Genomic DNA, 27,658 nt, shown 5'->3' with positions numbered 1-27,658 from the left:
TCCTGTCTTCAGCTGAAGCACATTGCCTCCTTGTATTAACACAAAATCTTGAATATCTACCCAAATCCATGGGGCTGGATGGGGACTGGTGAACCTGTGCTGACTGGAAGAAGGACCAAGCCCTTTCTTAAAAAGGTGTTTGCCTTCAAATCTGATCTATGAGAGCAGCAAACTAAGTGGCGTCACCTGTGGTTCCTTCAGCGATGTCACCTCAGTACTGCTGGGTTTGACAGCAATCCCAGCAAACCCCTATTTCAAACTGAGAGGGTCAAAATGAAACTAACCCCAGAGATTCACAGAAAACCTTTGCTCCAACCCAAGGTAAGCCCCAGGGAAAGGAGAGGCATGAGCCAGGGTGTCCCCCTCACTGTCCCCATCACTGGCAGGGGAAATTCTCCTCAGGGACAGGCTCTGCCTCCAGGCTGCCTGCACCCCGTGGTGTGAGCTGCTCCTGCCAGGGGGGTCCATATTGAACTGATAAAGCTCTCAAAGCCCCGTCACCCTGCCAGCTTGGAAGTGGGACAGTGTCCTGCAGCCCCACAGGTCTCCCTGCCAGAGTCTGTCCAGGCAAACAAAGAAAATGCATTGCCTTCCACTTTAATAAAAGCCAAATGATGCCGTTTGCCAATTACCAAAACGGGGTGAAGGTTAAAAACCCATTGAATTATAACACATGTCACGGACCAAAGCTTCTATGATTAACAGTTCTGTGAGAAATTCATTAATTTCACCCGAAGCAAGCTGACAGAGATTGTGCTTAATGACAGAATGCAGGGCAGGGGAAAGGCGGCCGAACCAGGAAAGAGAAAGCTGCATTAATTCACAACAAAAAAGAGACGAGGAAACCCTTTTTTCCCCCTTATGAAAAGGAAAAAAAAAAAAATAACCAGAGTTGTAAAGAGCGGCTTCATTTGTTCTGCTGCTGAAGATTTATCTTCATCATTTCTTGTTGGGGAAGCTGACAGCAGGCAAGAACAAGACAAAGAGAAGAGCTGGAGTGGGCTACGGATCCCTGGGGCTTGTTTGGGGCAGCAAAGGGTGCAGCTCAAAAGGAACCTCTCCATAGAGGCCAGAGCAGGTGATGGTGTGGTGGCCAGGGGTGGGTCTTGGTCTACAGTGTCAAACACCCAGATATGCACACTTACAGAGGGAGGAAAACCCAAAATCTCCCCTGCAGAAGCAATTTTGAAGCCATAGCAGTGAGGCTGTGCCAAGGTTTAACCAAAGCAAGCAAAGGAAAATCTTTTTGCTACACTGCCTAGAAAGCATGAGGTGGTGACAATGTGAGGCAAGAAGACTGGAGAACTGTGGGCAGCCAGGGGGGACTTGTCTTCAGCATGAACACAGAGTTAGTGGTGGATTAGAAAGATGGAAACTCCTGAAATGCACAGTTCTGACAGCTAAATTGGGTGAATTGGGCTCTCCTGCCTCCTGTCCACAGTTTGCAGGAGAGGAACAGTGGCACTAGGAGGGGTGGTGGAGGGGACAGGTCTGGTGACCATGGCAGGGAAGTGCCACCAAGGAAAAGCAGCACTTCCCACAAACTGCTTTGCCAGGGATGGGTGACCTGCAGCTGATGTTTCCTACCCAGTAGAAAAGACAAAAACCTGATTTTTGAGGAACCACTGTCAAAGGCAGCCAGAGCACACCAAGCCTTCTTGCTGCTCCAGTGACTGCGGGGTGGGAAATTACAACTCGGCTTCTGCACACCCAATTTCACTGTCCATTGCATGAGGCTACACAGGAAATAGTCAAAGTATAATAATTTGAGCTATAAAGCACAAGAGAAGAACTAACCAGGCCATTACATCTGGTCTAAGGATGCAGTGTGAAAATAAAGTGTCATTTTTACAGCACATCTCCAGCAGTGAGGTAAACTTCTGCTGAAAACAAAACAAAACAAAAAAAAGAGCCTGTAGTCACTGACAGCAGAAAAAACAACAACTGGAAGAATAAAACTGGAAAGGACAGAGTAGGAATTTACAAATTATAAATGTCTTCAGGAGGATAGAATGGATTTTCAAAACAACTAACGATGACTGAGGATAAATACCTATAAAGTTCAATTGGACTGTTAGATTTAAGCCCATTTTTCTCTAAAATATTAACTATAATGCATATTTTAAAAAGGAGAGTAAGTGCATGTTTTATTTTTAGTTATTAAGTTGTCACTAACCCATGGGAGGGATTCATTCACCTTCAAAATAAAAACTGTGTTAACTTTTAAGGGACAATATATTTCTTTTCCCTCACAATTTTAAAATCTGCACCCTTGCCTAGAAATATCTGTATTTGGCTATAAATCCTCTCCAAGCAAAATAATTCTCCTTGAAAGAGAGATATAATACCTCTTGTAGAGAGAAGCCAAAAAGCAGGCAAAAATATCCATGTTGACCTAACAAAAATGAAAGTGGTAAAATTGATGATCACACATAGAAGGGCAAGTTCCTTTAAAAATTTGATCAATACCTTAAAAATCATATTAAGCAAATGCAACCAGCAGGAAAAGAGGAGAAGAGAAAGATGGGTAGTGTGAGACTGGCACCCCAAGGGGATCTGATGGGCAGACTGTGAGCAGGGGAGGCAGAAAACCCATGTCCAGCCTCTGTGCTGGTTAAGAAGTTATTTTTAAAATCTATCTTTCTCTGTTCTTCCTGGATTGGGTAAAATAAACAAGGAAAAAAACCAACAGGTGACAGCAAGGGTGTCACCTATTTCCTGGCTGCACAGCTTAATGCACAACTTTCTCTACATCTTGGGTACTCCTTGGAGATTTTTGTGCAGGAGAAAACAGATCTGGTCACCCCAAATGATCCCACCACAAGGCAAACTGGGGACTGACTCTTTGCTGAAGCACCATCATCAGTGGAAATAATTCCACTGATTTCAACTGCCTTTGGACCAGGGCTTTACTTTGGAGAGCTTCTAGTTCCCTGACAGACATGGGGAAACTTTATGATCAATCCAGTGCTGGAACTTGCAAGACCTAAAACACTACTTGGAACAAGTGAGGCTTGGATGGGTTTATGAGAGCAGAGGGCTGAGACGGTTCAGTGCATCCCAAAAACAAAACTATGCCAAAAAATCAAGAAGAAAAATAAGAGACAAAAGGCAGGTGATTCTGCTTCAAGGGATTTCTAAAGGTTGGGTTACTGGGCTCACTGAAGTTTTTGCCTAAGGGGAAAAAAACCTTTTTTTTTATTATTATTAAGGAAATAACTTTCTAAACACAGAGCACTTCTAGTTCCATAAGGGAACAAATGGTTCGATTCCTACTGAAAACTTGAGAGGGCAGTGGAATGTGGCCCTGTGGCTCAGTCCTCCTGAGCTCCCTGTTGCTTCCCACCACCTCCTACCAGTGGGGCTTTCTTGCCCTTTTTCTGTCCTGTTTCGGCTCAGGGATTTGGCCACATTTCCACCACCAGACTTATCTGAAACCTGATCCTGCTGTCTTTGGGCCTCTGAATTTATACAACCTATTGCACAGAATGATCAGACGCTTTGAATCTAGGTCAGAACACACTGACTGGATTGATTTAGCTATAGATATACTCCTTTTTTTTATTTTATTTTCCCTCCCCTCTCCCCCGTCTCACCCTCCCGCCTTTCCTGGAATAAAAGCGGGTCCTAAAAACAAGCCAGAGCATTATCAAAAAACCTGACAGCTTGCTTAGGAGGCTGAGCAGAGGTTTGCTGGGATATGCAACTTGTTTTACTATTGCTGCCGCTATGGTATGACAACTGCTCACAACTTTGAATTCACAAAGGAAGGGGAAAAAAAAATTATTCTTTCAGGGGTTTTGCTAAATTCTCTCCTCTTCTTTTCACTGCCTCGCTGAAAGGATCCATGAAGCTGCTGCACCAGAGGCCATGAAAGGTCACAATCTCTGTGGGATGCTGTAAAGCAGAGACTGAGAGGGGTTGGTGGTGATCTATTGATGTGTCTGTAATAACAACAAGAATAAAACGGTAGCCATAAACCTTTCATCCTGGGGGGTCCCACAGAGCTTTTCAGAATGGGGACCGGATCCAGAGAGGTGCTGAGGGCCTCACCCAGCCATAAAAGCACGGCAGATGCTGATGGCCATAGCCCTGCAGCCCAGGGCTGGGCACCCGGCAGGATCTGTCCCCTCCAGGGCACAGGAATCACTCTGTGCCCGCGCTGGCCCTTCCCTGGGAGGTCCCCGTGGCACTCTGGCTGCACAAAGCGGTTCAGATTGAACCGGTGTGCGAGTGGCCAGCACGACAACATTCAGGAGCGAACCGGCCCCAATTCCAGGCTTGGCATAAAGGAGGGAGGAGAAAGGAAGAGGAAATAATTCACTAACGGCATCCCGTGCGGGTTAAATGTCCCATCCATCCCGATCAATGAGAACACTGCCGGTCCTTTACCCGTGACACAAAGGGGTCAGCAGGGTTCAGCTGCTGTGCCCCTCCTGCCTCCTCCCCAGCCCTGGCCGGCGCTGGGGGTGGTGGCTGTGAGGCGGAGGGAAGCGGGGCTGACACGCTCACCTCTGCTCCGCAGGGCTGTAGGTCTGTCCTTGCTGGCAGCTGCTGATGGTGATGGGGTCGAAGTTGTGGAAGGAACGCAGGGCCACCCCGGAGATGGCCACAAACTGGGAGCTGAAGCTAATGAGGACAGCCTGGGTGTGATAAAAAGGGTGACTGAGGTCATGGATGACGGGGATAATCAGGGGATTGTTCCTGCAGCTCAGGACGTGGACACCTGCCAGAGGAGAGACAAGATCAGAGGAAGGGTCAGGCTCAACACAATTGCTCCCCGAAGCCGTGGGCACTTCAGAGGCATTTCACCCAGAGGAATGGCCCTATAGAGCTGAAAAGTTATGGTAAGCTGCCTGGAGGGGCTTCCCAAATCGCTCTGGAGAGCTTAGCAGAGAAGCAGATCCCTCCAGACAGCCGAAGAAAGGCTGCCATTCTCCCTGCGAGCGCGGCAGGCCCTCGGAGCCGCTCCTTTAGACCACAGCTACGTTCCTATTGTGCCCCGGTAAATCAGGAGCCACCAGCACGGGGGAAGCAGAGTCACACTATTGTAAAACGGGTCCTGGAGGACACTTGGAGCCTTTATGTGCGGGATCAAACAGTGCCGGCAGGCTGGGGGGGCTTTGAGCACCAGGGCCGGGGCACCAGCAGCTCGTTTGGAGCTGTGCATGTCATTAGCACTCAGTGGAAAACTTTTTTTTTCTTTTTTTTTGAGTTTTCCACCAGATTTGCCCAGATTTGTTGGGTTTTTTTCTTCAATAGTTTTGAGCCTTAGGGTATCTTGTTCTTTGCAAGAGAAGGCAGGTCTGGTCCTGGAGATTGATATGAGAGTGATGGAGCCACTGAGGATTTTACAGGTGATCTCACTCGAGAAGAAAAGAATTGTGTCTTGGGGAAATAAAAGCATCTCAAGGTTGCAGTGTACAGAAACACCAGAGAGGTGGCAAGGAGACTTCTGAATCCCATTTGTCCAGTGGAGAAGTCACTCAGTGACAGCTGGGAAGAAATTCCCACTTTCAGGTAGAAGCAACCTGAATTCAAATGGGCCAAACCCATCTCAGGGGGAAGGCAGAGGACAGACAGCTGTCGGCTGCCCTCAAAATTCATTAATTGAGATTCATGGCCTGCTGGCTGCCTGCAAGGCTCTGCCTCCACAGCTCCATGGCATCACTCCGAGGATCAGCTTGGCTCCAGATCCATTTGCTTCACTGGAGCTCCCCCAGCAATGGCTTTGGCCCAGGCCCCTTGGCTACCCTGATACACTTACAAATTTGAAAATAAAATAAATTCTATTTGCATGTTTAACTGGCTCAGGGATTTCTGTTATTATTTTTTTTTTCCCAGTTCGGATTTCTTGACTCAAAGGGGAAGGAATAAAAAGGCTTTCATTTTTCTGCTTAGAAAGTGATTTCCTGTGAATTAAGACACGCTCTTTAAACATCTATCTCCCACCCTCTACTTAAAAAAAAAAAAAATCTTCCTGTAATAAAAAAATAAAATAAAAAAGCAAGCCTCTTTTTGTTTTGGTCTTCACCTGACCCTGAAATAACCTCCCTGTCTACTTGCCTCCCACAGGTCTTTTGATATCAGCTCCTTGTGGAACAGCGCACGTTTCTCACTTACAAACAGGTGCAGTTAATACTCAAAATCCCGGGTTCCCAAATTCCTTGGAAGTTTCTGCCTTCTCTGATGGAAAGCCAAGAAAGACCTTATGGTATGAGGCTGTTTATTCACTTCTATTTCATTCCTTGCACTCAGGTGGTGTCCACAACAGAACAGACCCTCAGAGCTGTGCTGCGCTGCTGGTTATTTCTGACCCTAACCAGGAAAACAGTGTCTGGACAGGTCAGGGATTTTTAATTCCCCTGCTGTAAGCCATGAAGAGGGTTCAGGTGCCCATGGGGGCAGCCAGAGCTGTCTCAGGATCACCCCTGTTTCTGTGGCTCTGCACCCATCTGTTCAGCTCAGCAGCTGGGCCCTGGTGTCTACGATGGCTCTGAACCAGCAGCGCTGAAGTGTTTGGCATCCCAGCCTCTCCATCTCCTATCAGGACTTAGAAGAAACTTCACATTATTTTCTGGGAGTCCACTTGCTCTGATCAAGGCAGGAAGCTGCCTGTCTGGATAGGCTGTGCTTTGCTCATGGCAGTGTCTTTAGCACTCTGAGGTCTGATTGAGATTTAAATTATTGCTGCTTCCTTTTGGATGTACTTTTAGTTTGCCATGACTTTCTGCTCAAGGCTCATTGAGTGTCTCAGTCAGTCCTGCCTCCAGTGCATGCCAATATTTGCATCTCAGCTGCAGTTTCCAGCTTGCCGTGGTGATAATTCAAACACGTGAAATACAATATCCAGGAAAAGGACTTCATGTCACTGTCAGAACTCAGACAGGACAGCAATGGGGAGCTCTGCCTGAGTGAGAGCTGCTGGGTAGCCCACCTACACCTCTCGTCTGCCCAGGCAGCCTCTTCTGAAAGGTCAAAGGGGCTTTTCCATGATGAAAGCAGCATTTCAGCTGGGAGGACATCCAGACATCAGGCTGAGCCATGCCAAACTCATGTTGCAACTTCATTGAAGATTTCAAAACCTAACCCTCAGTTTCCTCTTTGCTCCTCTTTCTTGTTCTCTTTCTCTCCCAGTCTGCCTGTCTGCCCCTATAAAATGTCACATTAAGTACTGCTGGCATGCTCATGTCTCCATCATTTATTTCTCAGAGGGATAGAGCTATGTGCCACTGTTTTGCAAAAGGAGGGTAAGATTAATCCAAGGGCTCTGGCAAACTGGGAGCCATCCTGACTCAACCTGCACAACTTGCTACAAATGTCAGTTTGTTCTTGGACAACAGACACCACACGCATTTCCTTTGGTTTTTTTTTTTCCCCCACCAAATTCTGTGTTATTCTAGATGCTCACCCAACACCTGTCACTCTGTGTCCCTTCTCATCACTGGTGGGAAGCTCATTTGAGTTTCAGCTCATTAAAATTGAAATGTTACGGTAAAACAGAAATCTGGGGGACAGGAGTTATATTTCCTTAAAAAACTACTCTCAAGGTGACCTGGCCAGTTTTCTCCTCAGTGAAAAAAAAAAAGGCAGAGAACATCTGGAAAGGGATTATGCAAGTCCTACCCTGACACAGAGTTGGGAGCCAGGGAGAGCTCCTGGGTTCTGGAGCTTAAATGCAGCCTGGATCAATTCACCAGACACAACTCCCCCAGTTTATGGCCCTGCGCCAAGGGCAGAAACAAATCCTGTCTATCCCAGCACTTCAGCACAAGCACAGCTCCTGCCTCTGTCAGGCACATCTGCTTGAGGCCACACCAGGAGCCCTGGTAGGGACCTGGGGTTGGACCTTCACCACCTGAAATACTTCACCTGGCGAATGCTGGGCCATTAAATGGCTCTGGAGACCTCCCTGCAAGCAGGACTAGAGATCACCCAGCACTCCCTGAGAAACAGAAGGCTTTGCTGCAGCAGCTGGTGCAGGTCCCTCACTCCCTGCTCACAGGGGTGCATCTGTAGCACCATCAGTGTCCCTCCAGGGCAGTGCTGGGTGTGAAGCCTTGAGATAGTGCTGATTTTAGTGACTGAAAAGGAGGTAATCACCTCTGAACAGATAGTGAACAACTAGGGAGAAAAGTCTGTATAAAATAACACATCATTTTCAACAAATTCTAGTGAGATTCAGGGCTTGGAGCATTGAACAGGCCCCTTTTTTGTCTAATTCTGGGAAAACTGATCAGGAGTACTGGTGAATGGGGCAATCACCAGATTGAGCAAGCAGTAAAGAGGGAGTTTAATACAACAGAGTCTTACCAAGGTCGTGGCTTTGCTCTTTGGTGTCAAACAGCTGCACACCGATGGTCTCCTGCTTCTGGTCCAGGTAGTAGGTCCCATCAGTGACCAAGTGAACAAGGACTGCTGCAGCCACCATAGGCTGGGAAAAATAAGCCTGGGAAAACACAAATCCCACAAAGCCTGAGGTGGAGAACTGTGGTGGGCTTTAAAAAATCCCCAGGAGTCAGTCCAGAACTTTTAAAAGAAGAATTCCCATCCCAGGTCACACAGAATTCTTCTCTTCCAATCTCTCCTACACAAACTCAAGTCCAACAGCCCTGAAGCTGAACCCTCTCAGAAATTCAATAGCCCTATCACACACAAAGGGACTTCACTACTGACTCTCTAGATAGTTCTCAAAGACTTTGTTTTGCTCTTTTGCTCTAAACATACTGCAGAAAGGAGCGTCTTGGCCCTGGGAAGGCTGGCCTGCGATATTTGACCTGCAGGAGAATCTTTGTAGAGGCAGGCAAAGAGGAAACTTCTGGATGATGTGTGCACTTCCTACCTTCAGCCAGAAAATGGTCTGTGTCATGTGGGAGTACTGGAAGTTGGCCGTGCAGGGGTACCAGGCGTACTGGGAGACACCATCATTCAGGTCAATCACCTTGGTCCGACACATCTGCGGCAGGGAAAAAAGAAACACCAACACTGATGCAGAGGACAGCAAGGAAGGATTCTGACTGCTTAAAGTGGGGAAATAAAGTCCACGTGCACTCCTAGGATAAAGTAATGCACAATAACTGCGCTTCTAAATACCAGGAGATTACTCAAAATTAAGTTTCGAGGTCTTCCACCCCAGTAAGAAAAACTGAAATATGAATGGGAGCTAAAGACTCACAGCAGCTGGATGGCAGCCAACAATCTCCTCTGAATTTGGTACCTTTGACAGCATTTACAACAACTTTGCTCCCACCCAAATGGGCCAGGACTCTTCCCACTGGAGTCCAAGTGAGCATCACGCCCGAACACCCCAGCTCCCGGCACAGAGAGTGTGGAGGCGCCTCCACAGTGCTCCAAGACTGCCCTATTTAAACCTGATATTACTGTAATCCCAGAGGAGCCCCACATGGCCCTGTAAACTTGGAACCAGGTGTAGCCAGGAAAGTCCTGCCTCTAGAACCCAACTTAAGCCAACTGGCTTCTTCTTTCACCAAACAGTTCTGCAAGTGGAATCACCTTCTTTTTACACCTGAAGCCTTTCCATGGCAGGCAGCAGTGGGGTTGGAGGCAAACTGCACTTTTCAGTAAAGTACATGATTCCCAAGTCCTGTTATGGATGGAAAGCTAAAAAAAAAAAGCCAGAATCTAAGTGCCAGAGAGCCTTGCAATGCCATCAGGTGTGAAAATGAAAGCTGCAAGAAATGGTCAAATTTACCCTGAAAACACACTGCTCAGTGAAGATGCTTCAAAAAAGAAGCATGAATGACCACAGCCTTCACCTCAAGGCAAACAGAAAAAACGGAATGTCCACCATGGAAAAAGTTACTACTGCATTAGAGGGATGCTTAGAGCTGAGGCTCCTGGGGCATCTGAAAGGTGCCTGTTGGATTCACAGCTCTTTGGTGAACTCACTGACTGTCATGACCATAGGAAGAGATGGAATTCCTTGTGCTGGTGTGCTGTCAGTAAAGCTGTTCCCATCAGCAATTTGATTATTAAGCCAAAAGGAGAACCCTGAAGTGAAACAAGACAATGAACAGCCACCCAAAATCCTATGCCCACTCCATAATTGCATGGAAATGCCCTCTTGGTCTCGGCAGGCAAAGTCTGGGCACTGCAAAGACAGCCTGGGATGCCTGGGAATGTGAAACCAGATTGGCTAAAAGTGAGGTAATCCCCTTTAAAATCTGAGTCCCTCGAGATCCAGCACAGAGGAATCTTACGGGCAAAACATAAATCAGCTTTAATGGGCTGGAAGAAGATTTTTAGTTTATTTATTTTTTGAAACAACTGGGACCAAGCTTCATTGAGGCTAGCCAGTGGATAGTGTTACATTTTACAGCAGAGCAAGGCTTTACACAAACTATCTTTGGCATTTGAAATCAAGGCCAGCAATTCGACATGTACTGTTTCGCAACTCTCCCTCCTTGCGTTTTCAGCAGCCTGTCTCTTGTTGGGAGCAGGGTTTGTAATACTTCTCCAGCTAGGGAATTTATCTTACCCACATCTGCAATATACATGGTCAGAGAGCTCTTTGACTTGAACAAAGGTCTCATTACTTTTATATGATTTTGTTCTTATTCTTACTTCTCCTCCTGCTCTATTGGTCCAAAAAGGTGCTTTTTAAGTGCCACTTAATGGATGAGTGAAAACTCGTATTAAGAAATCACCCAGACCTTCAGCAAAAGTTTGATTCTAACCCAAAATAAACCCCTGCTGAGGTGGGCTGGAAATCTCAGATAACTTTTAAATGCCTTGTTTGATTTGTGTGCGTGTGTGAACCCTAGCACTTTCTGCTTCTGCTGGAGAATATTAGCAAAAATCTGAGCATTGCATAAAGAGCCTGTGTTCAGGCCACGTGGGCTGTCAGACTGGCCTGGTTTGAGCAGGTTAGGTAAGCTTCCCCCTGCTGAGGTTGATCCATCACTACGCAGACAAGTGTTTCAAAGTGGTCCTGGGGTAAAAGGCTCTTTTAGAACAGTCTAATTGAGAAGTGTGGGAAAAGTCTAACAGACATGAATGGCTACAAGAGCATCTTCTCCACTCGCTGCTGGCCAGTAAACTTAGCTAATGGCAAAAAAAAAAAAAAAAAAAAAAAAAAAAAAAGTTCTTTAAGTTTCCCTGTTGGATAAACAACTCCTGTCACCTACAGACTCCACCATCTCACCAGGCTCCAACAGAATTCGTAAATCATCCCCATTTCAATTCTTCCCGGGTACTGAATGTCACATCACACCTGCTGGAAGAGTCTTTTACACCTCTGCTTTTAAGGCATCCCTAGAATGTAGCAGCAGCCAGAAGGCCCCTGTTAATTAGGTTAATGGTTGGACTCAATGATCTTAGAGATCTTTCCTAAGCTAAATGACTCTGTGATTACTGCAGTACCAGCACTTTCAGAACTACAAGTTCCAATGGCCTGGAAGACAGAATATCTCATCTCTCATCATTGCTGTTCACAGGAATTCACATTTATGAGAAACAGATCATATCCCAACGTCCTCCAGTCTGCTACAGTGATGCAAACCAGCAGCTAAAGCACCCGACAGCTGCCGAGAGGAGAACGCATAGATACACTTCTCATTTCAGGGTATTACCAATCACTGAAGCATTTGCTTTGAAGAGTGACAGCATCACACAGCGCTCCAAACTTCACTCACTGGGGCTTATCCAGATCCTCGGACCCACACAGAAAACTGGGATATCCACAGGAGCTCAGTGTGTGCTCCAAAGTGTGCGGCGACTATTTGTGTCTAGTTACTGGAAGCCCATGTCATCCCCCTCCCGAGGAAGCTGCTTTCAATTAGAAGAGCTGATGTCTGTTCCTCTCGGAGGTTCAAATCCAGCTCGTCTCCCACCCACACATTTTGTACACAAACATCGCCAGACAGAATGATCAAGGCCAGGGAGCACTGTGGGATCTTCCCACAAGAGGGAATGCCTGGAGGATTCCCCTTGACTGATTTATACAACCTCTTGTCAATCAAAGGCACAACATGTTCTTCAAACCGCCTCTCCTGTTTTCCTTCTCCCACTCAGGGGGACCAAGGAATGTGTCAGCAGAAAGGGAAAAGTGATATATTGGGAGCACTTAGCTTTTTGCCACATCAAAAACACATTTACTATTGCAATCAACTCCATTTCCTTCAAAGTAATATGGGAAAATTTGCTGAAGAGCAAATTTTGGAAGGCGCCCTTGTGAATGATTCCCAGCCATCCCGTGACTGCAGGCAATGTGAATTTGAGTTGATGAGTTCCTGTTGCAGCTGAACTACAGGTTAAGGATCTCAAAATCCCTGGACTGGGCACTGGACTAGATCCCAGCCCAAATGTGGCAGTGCACAGCCCCAGTACATCCTTCCGGGCAGCACTTGGCTTCTCCAGGCCTGAGCTCCCTGTCTGGAAGATGAGGATGATGTTCACCCACACCACACAGGTATGCCGAGACTAAAAGCTGTGAGCCACAAAAGGATGCTCAGATGTCACTGGGAGCACACACAGGTGTGAGGATACAGCTCCCCACAGGAGTGGGTTAAACACAGACCCCATCCCACTCTGACCTTCCCACTGAGCAAACACAGTCAGACACCTCAGGCTTTGCACACGCTGCTGGTTCTCAGCACTGTAACATCAAAACAATTCTAAATGCAGACAGAAAAGCTGCTATTTAAGCTCGGATGCTGCTCTACTCAGCTCTGGCACCATAGTTGGAGAGGATGTGCCTGTCTGCATGCCCAGGGGCGGCTGGAAACAGAGCAAACCTCCAGTGCCCAGATCTGTCTGCTCCCAAAATCCCATCTGGTGAACCATGGCAGGGCTTCCTCCAGACCATGTCCTCGAGCTCTGTCTGGCTGCGAGGGGCATCGTGGGCACTTGGTCAGGCAGTGGTGAGCATCCTCCTTCTGGAGAGGAGGGTGGACGTGGAGACTGCTCCAAAAGCTTTCTCTCCCCACTCCTTTCTACAGGAGACTGTGCTGCTGACACTTCTGCACCCAGACAGACAACTCAGAGTTTTTCTGGGATTAAAAGGGCTGTACCCTGTCTTGTTGGCAAAACTGTAACCATGGAGCAGGCAGGAACAAGATCTCTTGGTAAAACCCACAGTACCAGCTATTTGTTGAGAACAAAACATCCTCAGTGAGGTGTAGAAGTGCACAGAAAAACTCACAGACTGATACAAAACCCATGGAGGCATAAACAGAACATCTTCTCTTGTTTGAAGACCCAGCTAGAGAACAGATTTCAGCCATAATACTGAAACCTAATTAATCTACAATATTTATCTGTTTGTTCTGCAGAATGTTATTTGTATTTAACTCAACATATGCCAGAGGACCCTAACCATGACATAAGCAGCATTTTAACACATTCCTTACAGTTGAAAACTTTCTCCCTCCCTTGCCAGACCAGGGCTCTGGCAGTCACCCAGACCTTTTATTCTTAAATATGTTATTGTTCTTGCTGACCTAAGGTTAATCTTACCCAAGGATGAGAAACCATGGTGCAGTTGCTAAATATCAGAAAGGTTCCTGCTTGTTTGTTGCCCAATATTGTAAGGCAGCTTGACTGCCACATGGACACCACCCAGTTTGCCGACTGCAGCACAGACCTCCAATCTGTTCTCAAAGCTGTTGCACTGCTTTTCTCATTTAGGCTGGGAATTGGGTTGGAGTTAGGGAAAAATGAAGTTGCCTACATGAGTGAGCACCGAACCATTAAAAAGGCCACCATTTGGGCTCCAACAAACACCTCAAACCCCAGCCGATTTCTCTGACCATTTCAAACCTCAGGAGCCCACAGAGCTCAAATGGAAATTGTACACACAGCAGCACGAGGAATTTTGCTCTGGGTTTTCTTCTAGGTTCTGGTCATAAGTGCTTTCAGATAAGTGTCTTTATGAGATGTCTTTGTCAGTGGACTTATCCCATCAGAAATCTGAGTCCAGAGCTGCCTGCCCAACTATAAATGTCAGTCTTGGGTCATTCCAGGTTGGCCTTTAAAACTTCAGGAAAACCTTCAAAGCTATTTTTCCCAAACTTTTTTTTTACTTCCCATATTTAATTTTATGTGCACTAACAATGGGTTTCTGCTGCAGAAAATAAAATAAAAAAACTAAAACCAAATCTGAGATTCAGCAGCAGAGAGTCTAAGCATAAAATGAGGGAAGAAACCCGAGTCTCTCTCTTTCAACAGCCACTTTACCTTACAGTCTACTGCTACTTCCACAGCAGCAACTTCCCCTCACCTCTGATGCTCATCAACTGCAGCTTCTCCCCCAAAACTCTTCTCTGTGTCTGTTGACACTGTTTTATGCTCTTTGTCTGCTTTTGCCAGTTTTCATTGGGGTGCTTAAAGGTCTGATGGCAAAAGATGAAAAACTGCAGCGTGTCCTGCTCCAGGACAAAGGCATGTGGGCAGGTGATCCACAGAAAAGCTTTATCAACTGGAAGCTGATTAAACTCCTGGGGTAACACACTGATGCTATATTACTCCCAGATTCACTTGGCTCAGAAGTCAGAGGAAATCTCATCTGTCAATTTTCCCCGTGTAATGAAGAACAGGATTTGGCTGTGGGATTGGGAAGCAGCTTACATCTCCTGCAGGATGAAATAAAGTCCCGCTGCCAGTCCCTGTGCCCAGTCTCAGCACAGCCACGTCCACTTTGAACCTGGAGCAGCTGATGTGTCTGGACCTTGCAGACTCAGTATTTTATTAGCATGAGATTACAGCTTCCTTAGCACAGAGCCACGGTTTTCAGCTGAAGATTTGACTGGATTTTTTAGTAATTGGAAAGTGACCTTTCTGTGAAAACACCACGGACAGGGCACCAATAGTTTGCCTGCAATGTGACATGATGATAAATTCCTCTACTTTACAACAATAGTGTTCATCTCCAAAGGGAAATTTCCTCAGAGTTCTGGATGTAACACAGGGCTGTGTTTCAGAAATGAGTGGGAGATGCAAAGGGCTATTTCATTTTGTCACATAAGTTGGTTTAGTTCGAGACAAGTGAAAAGGAGCTACAGGGATTTCCATTAGATGATGGCCCAGATTGCATGTGTATTCAAGGTGTGTTATTAACTTTAGCTTTCTCAAAAATGCAGTTATTTCACTTCCAAAGAGCTGATATGAACAATATATTTCCATTTTTAAATCGTGCAGACCTGCATTCTTTGAGCTTCCCTTTGAATTTCTGTTATCTCCAGATTCAAAGCAAACTTCATTTAAAACCAGTGAGTTCAAATCAAAATCACATCAAACCATAAACTTCACATGGCATACCTGAAAAAAACTGTAAATCAGTTCTGACTGGCCCTATCCCAAACTCACATGGGCTTTGACAGCCAGCCAGGTGTAATCAAATATCTAGGATGCTTGCTGGACTCATGGAAAAAAAAAAAACCAACAACAACAAAACAATATGGAGTTTTGATTTTCCAACAAAACCCTAACCAGATGATTTTTGCACGGTTCAAAGGATCACCCCAAGGACATCAGTTAAGCCAAGGCCAGAAACTACAGAAAAATAGATTGAGAAAAAGAAGAAATAATTGCACTAATGGGATTTAAAAATCAACTCATCTTTTACAGCAGCCCACAAGCAAACCCCAGCATCTGGAGCTCCTGGGTGCAATTTGCACTTGCCCCTGCTTCTTTTGCCATTCAGAGATGCAAACTGAAGGGATGCAGAATCAAGAGACAGTTCTGAGTGCACAACACAGTCTCCTGTGCAGCACATGAAAGTGCAATCCAGCAATTTGACATGTGCTCCTGTTTATTCCTGTCAGACCTCTGCTATTTCTTCAACTCGGTAGTAGAACATAAAGATGCTGCTCTCTAACAACAGCGTCTTCCATGCCAGCACTGCTGGGATCTCACCTCCGAGCTCTAATTCCTAGAGTTAGCCCTGAACTGCATTCTGTTATTATGCTCAAATTCACAAATACTCCTACTAGTAGCAACAGCACCCCTGCAATGGGCTAGACAGACAGGATCAAGCAGCAGCACCCAAACAAGAACTCATGCCTTCAGTTCTGCGTGTATCAGCCTCATTAAAACTAAAAGACATTTTCAAGCTGCAGCACAAGCTCCTGTCTACAACTTCCACATTACTGCTCACAGAAGTGTGAAGGCATTATAGACTGATAAGTGCTTTAGCAGACTGTATATCCGTCCACTGGAGAGCGAGGTTAAACAAATACAGGAGCCAGAACATTATTGTTGGCTGAGCGCTCGGGTTCCCGAGCTGCCCGTCTCTAACTTGGACTGGCCAGGTCCACTGCAGCACAGCTTCGTGGAGCTGCGGGCCAAGGCTGGCCGTGGGGTGCTGCAGCAAAGCAAAACAATCCCATCCCATCAGCTTTCACCACCGAGGAGCAGAGAAAAAGCGAAATTTTTTTGTTGTTTTTCCTTTGACTGGAGCATTTCATTCGGGAGCAGCTGGCACCAGAAAATCAAACTATCAAAGGCAGAATGTGGGCCACACTTTAGGAGGATCTTAAATATATTTTTGTTGCTATATTCGTGGTTCTGGCTCACTAGATTCATCATACTTTTGCAGCTCCTGGGTTGGTGGCTTGATACAATCCACTTGGTAGCATCCCCTCCTTCCTTCCCAGAGCTGGTCCCATTCATTTGTTTGGATGAAGAAAACAAACAGCTATGTAGAGAAAGCATAAAAGCAACACGAACAAATCCCTTAAGAACTTGAGTTCTCCACCTCAGTTCTGGCTGAGGTGAACAGAAGCACATGGACAATGACACTGATAAAAAGAGTGATACACAAGAAAAAAAAAAAAAAAAAAGCCACAAATCTTTCAACTCTCAAGCAGGAAACAAAACAAAACATTGTTTTTGTTTCCAGTACAGTAGGAGCAAACCCTAAATATTGCCATAGCTCACCCCAACTCCCTGCACCACCCTGAGTGTTCAGGGGGCACAGGAGTCACTTCCCAGAGATGTGAGCCAAGGCAGGTGCCACCCTGAGCCCTGCAGACCCCTGGCTAAGCTGTGCCTGTGCCTGAGGCAAACAGCCCTGCAGTGGTTAATGTCAGCCCCGAACACATGATCACACTCAGAAAAGGTCAAAAGAGTGATTTTTCATTTAAAAACATCTGTGTGTTTAAAGAACAAGACTTTCTCATGTGCAGAAAACCAGGGGTTTCCAGTACTTTTATTTCCAGAGTTAAAGCCGTGCTTTTCAGCTTTGTTTAGGGTTATGGCCCGTGTAAACACGCTGTGTAAACCACATGCAGCCCTCAGCACACAGCATTTCCACAGGCAGGGATAATTGGGGGTGCAAATCTCTCCCTCCCTGGCTCCTTTTCCCTCTCCAGACTGCTCAGCTTTCCCCACTGTGCTCCCAGTGAGCCAGCCAGACACCCTGTTGTTGTCCTTCCCTATATGAAGACATTCACATGCCTCTAATCCTGAGGGTGTAAGTCTGCTCTGGGCTGTCAACAGGCCTTAATTGGATACATCCAGGGAGATGAAACATTGGGAAGAGGCCCTGAATTTAATAGGAAAAGGGAAGGCTGCAGAGAGGCACCAGGGGAATGTGGAGGGGGGCTCGGAGGAGCTGCCCTGTGCTCCAGGGAGCAGTCACACCTCAGCTGGCAAAAACTTTCAGTTCCCATCCAACTACCAGCCCTATATCAAAGGGGTATTAATCGAGATTAAACCCTCTGGCTTTTTTCAATACCTGAAGACATGGCTCATGGTATGCAAATCAAAAGGTTCCCCCTTGCTTCACTGGGCCTTTCCCACTGAAACTGCAGAGTAAGGAAACCACCATCCTGCAAACAAATTCCTCTGAGTGAGCTGCACCATCCAGGCAGAGTCCACAGGGAAGCTGCTGCTCCAGCCCCTGCACATCTCCACCCAATAAAAGGGCTTGTCTGGGAATGCCTGTCACTCCCCTCTCACCTTGGAACAACCCTGGCTGCTCTGATAAACCCCAAACTCCAACACATTAAGCCAAAATACTTGGAGCATTTAGTCCTTGATGTCCTAGGTTTGTGGGGGAGTTCACAGGAACTCCCAGCTGCTCCCAGAAGTTACCGGAGGAATGAAAGTGTTGTGTTAAAGAGGAAGCTCACAGCTCCTTCAGCCTCCCTGCCCTTCAGGAGCAGGCTCTGAGAAGATGGACTGGGAGCAGAGGGGGTGGAGGAACACCTGTCTGCCAAGGCTCAGCCTTTCTCACCAGGAACAACCACTGGGAGACAGGTAAATTTCCACAGAATGAGGCTTTCCCTCTCCAGCTGGTACAGCTCACAGTGTGCACACAGTGACAGAGCAGCTCTGCTGGAAGGCAAAATACTTCAAAGGGATTTTGGATGGGCAAAGGTGGGAAGAAGGTCATCTCTACCTTAAGCTTCACCTTCCCCTCTCTGCGGAGTGACTTATTCCTTCTGAGCATGATGATTGCAGGGGTTAATTACCAAAAAAATGGAAAAATGACATTCACTGCCAGCAGTGCTAACTGTAGGGATTTTGGCCCAATGACCAAAATAGCTGAGCAGAACTTGATGTTCTCCTGAGCTGAGGGCTTCTCCCAGAGAGGAGGTACATGTGGGGACAGATAATAGCACTGATCCTGCAAATAACCATTTCCTGGCACGTGTGAGAGCTTGGAGCCAGACCCTGAGATGATGGTGGAAACCCAGTCCCCAGGAGATTCCTGCTGATAGCACGGGGAGCTGGGCCACTTACCAGATGTGAATTTGAATTACCAGGGTGAATCACGTCTTCTTATCAGATTCCCCACTGAAATGACCTCAGAGGAAAGAGAGGTCCTCCAGCTTTGCAGGGAGCACTTCCAAAAGTGAGCACAGATGTGGGGTTCCTCCACAGTTACAGCTCCAACTAAGGCAGCACAGTTCAGGAGAGACTTGGAGCAGCTCAACAATGTATCCAAATGGTTCCCACTTTGTTTGTTGGGTTTTTTCATGTGTGTTATTAATATTATTATCATTATTACTATTATTATTGAAGGTGATTCTTATTTTCAGGTGGGGACAGAGGGATTGACTCAGGACACTTTCAGGACAGTACTGGGTAAACACCATCCTCCAAAACCATGCCTTTTAGAGACATCTTAAGACGAACACCCTGAAATTCATTGGCATTCAAAATACGAGGTGTCTTATGACAATGTGGGCTAAAATGCCTATGGTACTCCAAACAAGTGGTGCAGACAATCCTTCATTTACAAGAAAAAAAATGAATTCTTTGTTCCTGGCATGAGAAAGTTTACTTTCAGCTTAAAGAAATGACCCTGTGGTTTTGAGGATGGCATTCCGTTCTGCTGGAGAGCAGCACCCTGCCTGCCTGTACATCCGTGGTTTTGTAGCTACATTACAACCCTGGAGAGCTCTGTTTACATATTTGACATGTTTCCTTGTGCAGAACATGAAACCAAATTACAGAGTAAAAGCCATTATGGCTTTGCTCTTGCACCCTTTTCCATCCCCTTCTCCCATTGCTTGGTTTAGATCTATCTGGGCCTTTTTAACTGTGCTGGCACTGCCTCAGGCAGGTTTATTTGCTGTTGCACAGGGAAATCATGGAAAAGCTGGTGAAGCCACATGCCAGGGAGCAGGGAGAGGAGGGCCAGGCGGGGGCGGGATGAGAAATGCCGAGAACCCTTCACGCATGAACAAAGCAGACGTGTCGATGCATTTATGCAAAACCATTCTGCTCTGAATGGAGAGGGACCCAAGACAAACAGCCTGGATGGGATGCAGGGGAGCTATCCCACGCTCACGGCTGGACATGCTCTGCATCCCAAGGCTTGTCAGCAGCAGCAGCAGCAGACGGGGAGAGTGGCAGGTTGAGGGGCAAGGGCCGAGGAGGGGGGTCTCCTTTCAGAGGAGTGCATGTTAATGAGCAGAGCCTCTGTTGGGGGGTCTGGCTGCCTGGCTCGCCGATGCCAGGGGGGTCCAAGCTGTTCTCTATTGATGCCTCTAATCTGGGTGGGTGGCTGGGTGTACAGCAGATATGATCATAAAATGGTAATTTACTTCCTAAAGAAGCGCATAATCCCTATTACGGCCCAAGACAATATTCCTTTCTTGCCTTTCTTCTTGCTTCTGGAAACAACAAATGGCATGGAATTCTGCTCTTGTTTCATTAGTGGTAAATGTCTCTTGGTTCTAGGAAGATGGGACCAATTTCCGGCACCTGAGGATTTTTGGTTTGACCTTCATCTCTGGAAAAGTCGGATTGAACCTCTCTGAGAGTACGGTTGGCTGCTTTGCTCTCTGCATCATTCTTTGTTTCTTTTATCTATTTTCTCTACAGTACACAAAGGGAACACAGTGTACCAGCCCCTGGTACTCACTGTTCTGTTTCCCTTAGATGACTTGCATATGTGCTCTTGAAAAATTATTCTAAAAAACCAAGGGGGGGAAGGGAGTGGAAAGGAAAAAAAGTATCCCTTGAGTGTTTGTCAAAATTGCTTGGAATCTCCTCTCACATCTCATTGTGTTCTCTCCGTCCTCCCCTTACACAAATCAGCCAGAGGCTACGACATCAGCCATGGGGTGTGAGCTTTACTCCATCCAGGAGCAGAGGAGCACTGGAAGAAGCCATGGGGATGGAGGGGATCCCTGTCTGTTCTGACTGGGAGCAGGCTGCTAGGTGAGGGGCAGCATCCTCCTAAGGGTAACGCTCTTCCTCAGCCAACTCTCTGCAAATGAGCCTTTTCCAAGCCAGCCTACCTAGAAATCCCATTTCTCATTTCATGCAGCTCCCCACAATGCTGAGATCATTGCTGAGTTATGGCACTGATGGCATATGACACATCCTTGTAGCGTCCCTTACCTCGGACCCTTCTCATGGACACCTCCTCCAATGAGGCAGAGCAGCAAAGCAAACATGCACACAAGGACCAGTGCAGTTCCTTTGGCAGAAAAGTTGCAGAATCCAACTTTCCCAGCAAGCCAGGTGGGAAGCAGTATTTCCAGCCATTAAGGCAAGGAGATGGTGGGACAGTTTTCCAGTCCTTTTGTACTGGGAATGAACAGCTAAATTGTGCAAGGATCAAGACTGATTAATTCACAAACAGAATGATGTGAGGGGGCTGACAGAGCTAAAATGCAGATTTAATGACCTCAAACCCCTCCAGGGCTCTGCTCCCAGGCAGCAACTCTCAGCAAGCCCTGAACAGTTTTCTTTTTATCCAAGATAGGAACATTTCCCTTTCAAGACATCCTGAACTTCCTAGTCCTTGGGAGGTTTAGGCTCAGTAATGCCCAGTGCCTGCAATGTCTCTGAGGGATTTTGAGACCTAATCCTCAAACAGTAGCTTTACCTTTCTGTGCTCCCATTTCCACCTCTATTAAATGGAACAGAAACCAAGCAATGTGGCTGTGATAAGACTTAATTAATCACTGCACATTGAAAGAAAAAAAAATGAAAAATATCATTACCTAATCCAAGGAAGGAGCATTCCAGGCTGAATTTGCCTGACAGTCAGGGCCAGGCTCATGACGCAGCTCTCCAGCCTCAGGCAAAAGACCAAATTGGCTGGTCTGTAGTTTCCAGGGGAAATGAAGACAAAATTTTGGACCCCTGGAACTAACTTTAGACTTGGAGACTGTGTAACCTAAGCTGAAGCCCTTTGGTGGATCAGCCAGTACTGGAAATGATCTCAGCTGAATACAGCAAACCTACATTCCTTCTGTGACAGCCTGTGCACAGTGTCCAGTTCATCTTTTTCCAGAACTGGTCTCTGATCACTCATGGTTCCTCCATTAATGGTTTTTCTTAGTGGGATTCTGCCCTCATCCTCCAGAGCTTAGTGGTTCAAAGTCTGGCTCGGCTATAAATAACAAAGACATTTGCGAAGCAAATCATCTTATTAAAAATGGGGATTTTTTTTATCCCTCCAACCACAACAAAACTCTTACCGTTGAAGAGCAACAGGACTTGGCTGTGAATTTGGAAGTTCAAAAAGGGCCACTTGCAGAGCCGACAGACAGACACCCTCCCTCCTCTCAGCAAGATCACCCCAAAGGAAAGGAATGGCTTCTCCATTAAAAGTTGCAGGTTTCCTCTCTTTCCACTTCTGTTCAGGATTACTCTATTTGCTGGCTCTACTGGATCTTTGGGGAATTACCTTCAGCATTATATTTATTAGACGGAATAAAACTGCATGGCAGAGAACTTCATCAACTTTCTCTTCGATTTTCTTATGGTATTTTCTTACCACTCTTGGAGCCCTTGCTCTACCATGTTATTTCTTTAAGTAGTCAGGATATTTTTGTTCTTCTGTCTTCTCCTTTTGTGGGCTATTCCAGACACACTGCAATTCTAGACATCTTTGCTGCTGGTGGAAGGTTTGCTGCAGCAAGTCTGGATGAGTGCAATTGTGGGAACAGTAATGGGGCAGGAGGGGGCCTCTGTTTGTGGGAAAGATGTAATAAGAACCCTCTTCCACAACATCTTACTCCATAGAAGCCCCTGTGGGGTACCCAGAGGAGAACAGGGTGTGTTCTTTAGTCCGGGAATGAAAACGAATCCCAGGATCTGTCTGTGCCCAGCAGCCTTGGGAAAGAGTCCCTGTTCTGTTAACTGTGCCTGAGCTGTGTGGCTTTTTCCATACACTGGAAAACCAAGCTCAAACAATGGCATAGGGAGAAAAAAAGTTACATTATATATATATATATATACATATATATATATATATATATATATATAAAGTGTGTGTATATATATATAGTTACTTGGTCTAAACAACTTCTGCACAGCTGGGAGGAAATGCAACAAAAGACAGTTTCTGGGGGACTGTCCCTCTAAATCACCAACCCACACCAACAGCCAAGTCTTGAGCACACATTGCTGTGACAGGAGTAACAAGGTCAGGAATCAGCCACCTAAAGACCCGTTAGTCTCTTCCTATAATTCTCTGTTGTAAAGGCCCAAAGGGAAGCTGCAGGTGAATCAGTTCTCCAAAAGCAGTGTCACCAGCAAGAGGAACGGAGAAATAACATCTCCAGTGTTCTGTGATCAGCCTGCACTCATCTGCCTGTGCTCTGCTCACCCCAGCTGGAGCATTCCTCCTGGATATTCCAGGCCTGCCAGAGGCTTCCTCCAGAAGCACATCTGTACAGACACCTTAGCAAAATATCCAGATTCTCCCTGCTCAGTACAACTGACTCCAGCAAGAGAGACTAACAGGAGCTAATGCCCTCACCCAGCATAAACTGTGGCAAAAGAAAACTGATGTGTGAGGGGACAGGCTGTTTGCAAACTCACAGCAGAATCAGGAGGGGAAAAAAAAACCAGCTCATGAGTGAGCAAAGCCCTCATGGCTGAATTCCTCCTGCAGCTGACAACAGGTACTGAGCAGCATCTGATTCCAGGTCTGTGAAGGATGCAAGATTAGAAATCAATCTGCAAAAGTACCCTGCACTGGTGTTTGCATTTCTGTGCTGGTGCAGTGTTGCTGACTTGCCTTCTTTGGCTCTGAATATGATGCTGTCAGTATTGAGAATATTTCTTAATCAGCACTGAAGGGTGGCTGCCAGGAAAGTAGAAGTGGCTGTCTCTCAGTCTTGCTTCTGCAGAAAGGGTGATTGTTTAAAGGGGGGGGGGGGCTGTTTGACCTTTCCATTTTTCAAATCTGTATCTCTTCGCCAAGACTGTGTCATTCTTTGTAAGCATTTTATTGTTCAAAACAAATCTTATACTGCGAGCTTTCTTTTTTATCTCCCTTACTATGTTGCCATTCGACAGCCTCCCACTAACAAGTGATGTAAGAGCCATCACAAAGTAATAACTAAGTGCGGGTATCTGAGGAAAAGCCAGCTGCAGACAGTGCCTGAACTGAGCAAAGAGGTCACAGAAACAGCCCTACAATAACAAAAACGTGCTCTCCAGCTTGTGCTTATCAACAATCCCCCAGCAGTAAACAAGGCACATGGGCAGATATTGCTGAGAGATACCACAACGACCAACCAACCTGGGATGCAAACTCCCCAGAAAAAGCCTTGACAGAACTATGATAGTCATGCAGAGAACCTGGGGTTGAGATATCTAAGGATGAGAAACATTTTAAGTCAGGACATGCTTAAAATGTTTTAAGAGCCTTGAGAACGCTGGGGCGATGATGAGAGGCGGGGATGGCTGACAAACAGACCGCTTATGCATTCTGTATATTGCTGGGCCCTGCACTCAAACATATCTTTCATGGCATTCCTGATGAGAAGCCAACACAAATACCACTCTGGTTAATCAGGAAGCTACCCAGCAACATCACGAAGCGTTTGCACAAGACCAACAAGCACACAACCTACTCTGAAAGGTATCTGGGTGAGGAAAGGTGCTCTTTTCATCAATACAGAAAACCCCTAAGGCTCAGTGCTTGTGCAGATAATGAAGTCAAACATGTTTACACACTAGTGATCATTACATGCAGTGATTAGAGGAGATCTTAGGTTAATTTTCATCTCCACAAGCTAACAGACTGATGACCTGCTGCCCCACCTAACCTCTCCAGAGTGACAAGTCAGGTGCTTTCCCAAACCAGCTGTCTTGTTCCTGGGGGGAAACAAAAACTTTCCCAATATCTATATGATTAAAAAGTCAATGAACCCCATGCACTCAAACTGGTGTAATAGGACCAGCTGAGCTAAAGCAAAAATTCTTTTTGCTGGAAGCAAATAGCACGCTGTTATCTCCCCAGGGGCCAGGCAATAACAGGAGGCATATTCCCATTCACTCTACCAGTGTGTGATATGCCACTGCTCTGCCTTTAAATACAACAGCTTTTTTTGCCCTTTTTTTTTTTTTGTTGTTGTTTTTAAAACAAGGCTGTGAGGACTTCATCTCATCTGGGTACAACAAACACGCCCGAGTTGTGGCTACACAGCAGGGCTTTCTGTTATGTGCGTGTGTGGTGGCGGTTTTTCCACCACAGGACCATATGTTATCTACTGCATGGTGTGGCTGAGCTCCTGCCAGTGCTTCAGAGAAAACCAGGGCAGCTCTGGAGCAGCTGCAGAGGGGCAGAATGCCTGGGAACATGCCCAAAAAACAGCACCTGAACTGGAGCCCCTGGCCTTTGGTCTGCACAGGGAGCTTGAATGAGAAAGAAGTTGTGAAGGCACAAGCAAGGGTCCAGAGGAAAGTTCCTTTTACAGTGTGAAATAATAAATGAGACCATGACAAAAAGTCAATACTGGGCTCGGGATTCTGTCTTGATACTCTGCCAGCTAACCACGCTTTGTGCATTTAGAACTGACCTGGTCATTAATTTGTTACAGACTTGTGCAATGTGAGCAAGGCCAAGTCTCTTGCATAAAGATGTTTTCTCTTGCAAGCCAACTGGAAATGCTTAACATCTACCATTCACAGAGAGATCTGCTTGTCATATCTGTGACACGGCACTCCTCTCTGCACTGCCCACTCAAGACACCTCCTGGATAATTAGATTCTTAGAAAAACTTCTCTGCATCCAACCAGATGCCAGCCAAAGCTGATTAGGTGTGATAAGTTCTGTGTCTCTAATAAGGGACAACAGTGAGGGCTGAAGGAGGAATATACAAAGCAGCTCTTATATATGAAGATCCTTTCCCTCTAAAAATCATCAACAAGCAATGTGGGCTGTCCCAAATCAGGTTGTATCTGAACTGCTGCATCTGCATCATGTACAGCTCTGTTTTCCAGACATTTGTCCAATGTTTTTTTGAACTCATTTGGATCTAATTCTCTCAAAGAGACAAAAGGTAAAGTTATGGTAACTGGAGCTATTTATGTTACAAAGGAGACATAGGAGAAGGGGGTTAAAGCTAATGAATGGCTTTGGGAATGGACAGGACCTTTCTCAGAATAGAACAATAGGGTGCTTTTATGGAACTGGGAGGCAGAAAACACAAAACTATTAAAAAAGAAAGAACACTCTTTTGTATTATTCGGCATTAGCCTTCAGAACTCATTGCCCAGTGCTTGCTGTGAGGAGCCCGTCTATCTCTGAGGTGATGATGGTTGGGAGAGGTGACTCCTGCACAGCTCTTTGAATCAATCCAGCCACAACTTCAGCCAGTTCGAGTTGGGTGACTGGGGCTGAATTTCAACTCGTCACTGCTAATTAGGCTCAGAAAGAGAGAAACTGCTGCCAGGGGCCATCCTTGATGAAACAAGTGACCAGGCAGGGGTAAGAGCACCCCTGAACGCTGAACACTGAGCTCCACCTGAGAGCTCTGCTCCTTGCTGGACTTGCAGGAGAGGAAAAGGAACATGCTGTCCTTACCTGAGTTGCTGCTGGCTGGCCGATGACCACCCACCCTGGGCACTGCTGGTCACTGTGGTGTGAGACAGAGACATTGGAAGCCCACTGGTCCAGGAAGCCTTTGGGGGTGTAAACGCCACAGTCTTTGATGCTGGTCATCTGCTCAAACTCCTCACAGACTCCATCACCATCATGGAAATAGCATCTACTGGGCTCATCTGCCAGGGGAAACAGAGAAAAGAAACCACACGTGTCTGCAGGGTAGTTCCTAGGACCTGATACCATCAGTGGTCGTGTATCTGTCAGGTCATTGGGAGCTGGAAGCATTGGTCACTTCTGGGTCATACCAAGGTGATTTAAAGAAAGCCAAGTAACAATAGCCAACTATGGTGTTGGGCAATTCCCTGAAGATGTTTCCTAATGTTAGGGGGTTTCTGCTTATTTTCATCTATCTCCTTTTAAAAGGAGATAGAAGAAAGCAGTGATAGAAAATACATAGAGAGGCAAATGTGGGTGTTGGCATAATTCCACCAGCTGGGATGGAAAAACGCCAGCAGGGAGTTTGGTGTAAAATATTTCCCTTTTTGTTTTTAAAAGATATCTGCAAATCAACAACAACAACAGCAACTGTGGCTGTAGAGATGGTGAAAACTGCCAGGTTCACAGTTGTAGTGACCAAAGGGCCAAACAGATCTGTTTGTCCAAGGCAGATACAGTACACACAGTGTGAGGGTGAGTTTGCCACATAAACACACGGCTTCAACCAACATGACTCAGATTTGACCTGAAAGGATCAAAAGCAGCAGGAGACTTTATTATCCTTGCCCATTTATTCTGTGGCTTCTCTAATGAGACTGCCAACAAAGATGCCAAATTTTTGAGGTTGTTTCTGTAATGCTGGCCCATTAAAAACTGAACTGAGATCCATCTACTCTTTTCAAACAGACTGCATAGCAATAATGACTTTCAGTCATTAGAGTACTCTGTGAAATGGAAACCTTTGACCTGTTGGTATCCTATTTTGTATTGTATTATCATTGCCAGTCCCCAGAGGTATCCAGTTCTGACAGCCTGTTGTATTTTTGTCTGGCAAATAATCCTGTTGAAAAAACGGTATGAAATTAGCCAGAGCTGCTAGCTGGACTGATGGAAAGGATCCCTTAGGAGAATCCTGTCGGTAGCATTGGACTATCATGAGATAGGTGTCAGAAAATCTAAGGGCTGTTCAAGTTAGAGCTACTTCCAATCTACTAAATCCCCTGTTTATTTTTTCTCCTGGTTTACACAGTGAAATACCATCATGAGCCAGAAAAAATCAGTTTATTGCTATTCAATTATTTAATGACTTTCACTCCTTTTCCTCCTGTGCAATATTCCAGGTCTTTAAAAGAGGGTGGCTTTGAAAGAACGGAGAAGTCTATCAGAGTAAAA

General features: G+C 46.1%; 1 protein-coding gene across 1 annotated transcript in view; it reads right to left on the bottom strand.

Annotated features, from left to right (window-relative positions):
- PAPPA (pappalysin 1) overlaps window positions 1-27,658 on the bottom strand; it is a 174,535-nt gene that overhangs the window by 44,479 nt on the left and 102,398 nt on the right. The window contains exons 10-13 of the mRNA XM_066201131.1: window positions 26,249-26,445; window positions 8,843-8,956; window positions 8,314-8,449; window positions 4,513-4,726 (exon numbers count right to left, since the gene is read on the bottom strand). Of these exons, the coding sequence (XP_066057228.1) occupies window positions 4,513-4,726; window positions 8,314-8,449; window positions 8,843-8,956; window positions 26,249-26,445 (661 nt within the window). The remainder of the gene's footprint in view (window positions 1-4,512; window positions 4,727-8,313; window positions 8,450-8,842; window positions 8,957-26,248; window positions 26,446-27,658) is intronic.

Source organism: Chamaea fasciata, unplaced genomic scaffold (genome assembly GCF_029207755.1).
Source record: "Chamaea fasciata isolate MVZ Bird 193981 ecotype frontalis unplaced genomic scaffold, bChaFas1.0.hap1 SCAF_20, whole genome shotgun sequence".
NCBI classification, from domain to species: domain Eukaryota; kingdom Metazoa; phylum Chordata; class Aves; order Passeriformes; family Sylviidae; genus Chamaea; species Chamaea fasciata.
Note: the sequence above shows the minus strand (reverse complement) of the source record. Positions and strands in the feature narration are given on the sequence as shown.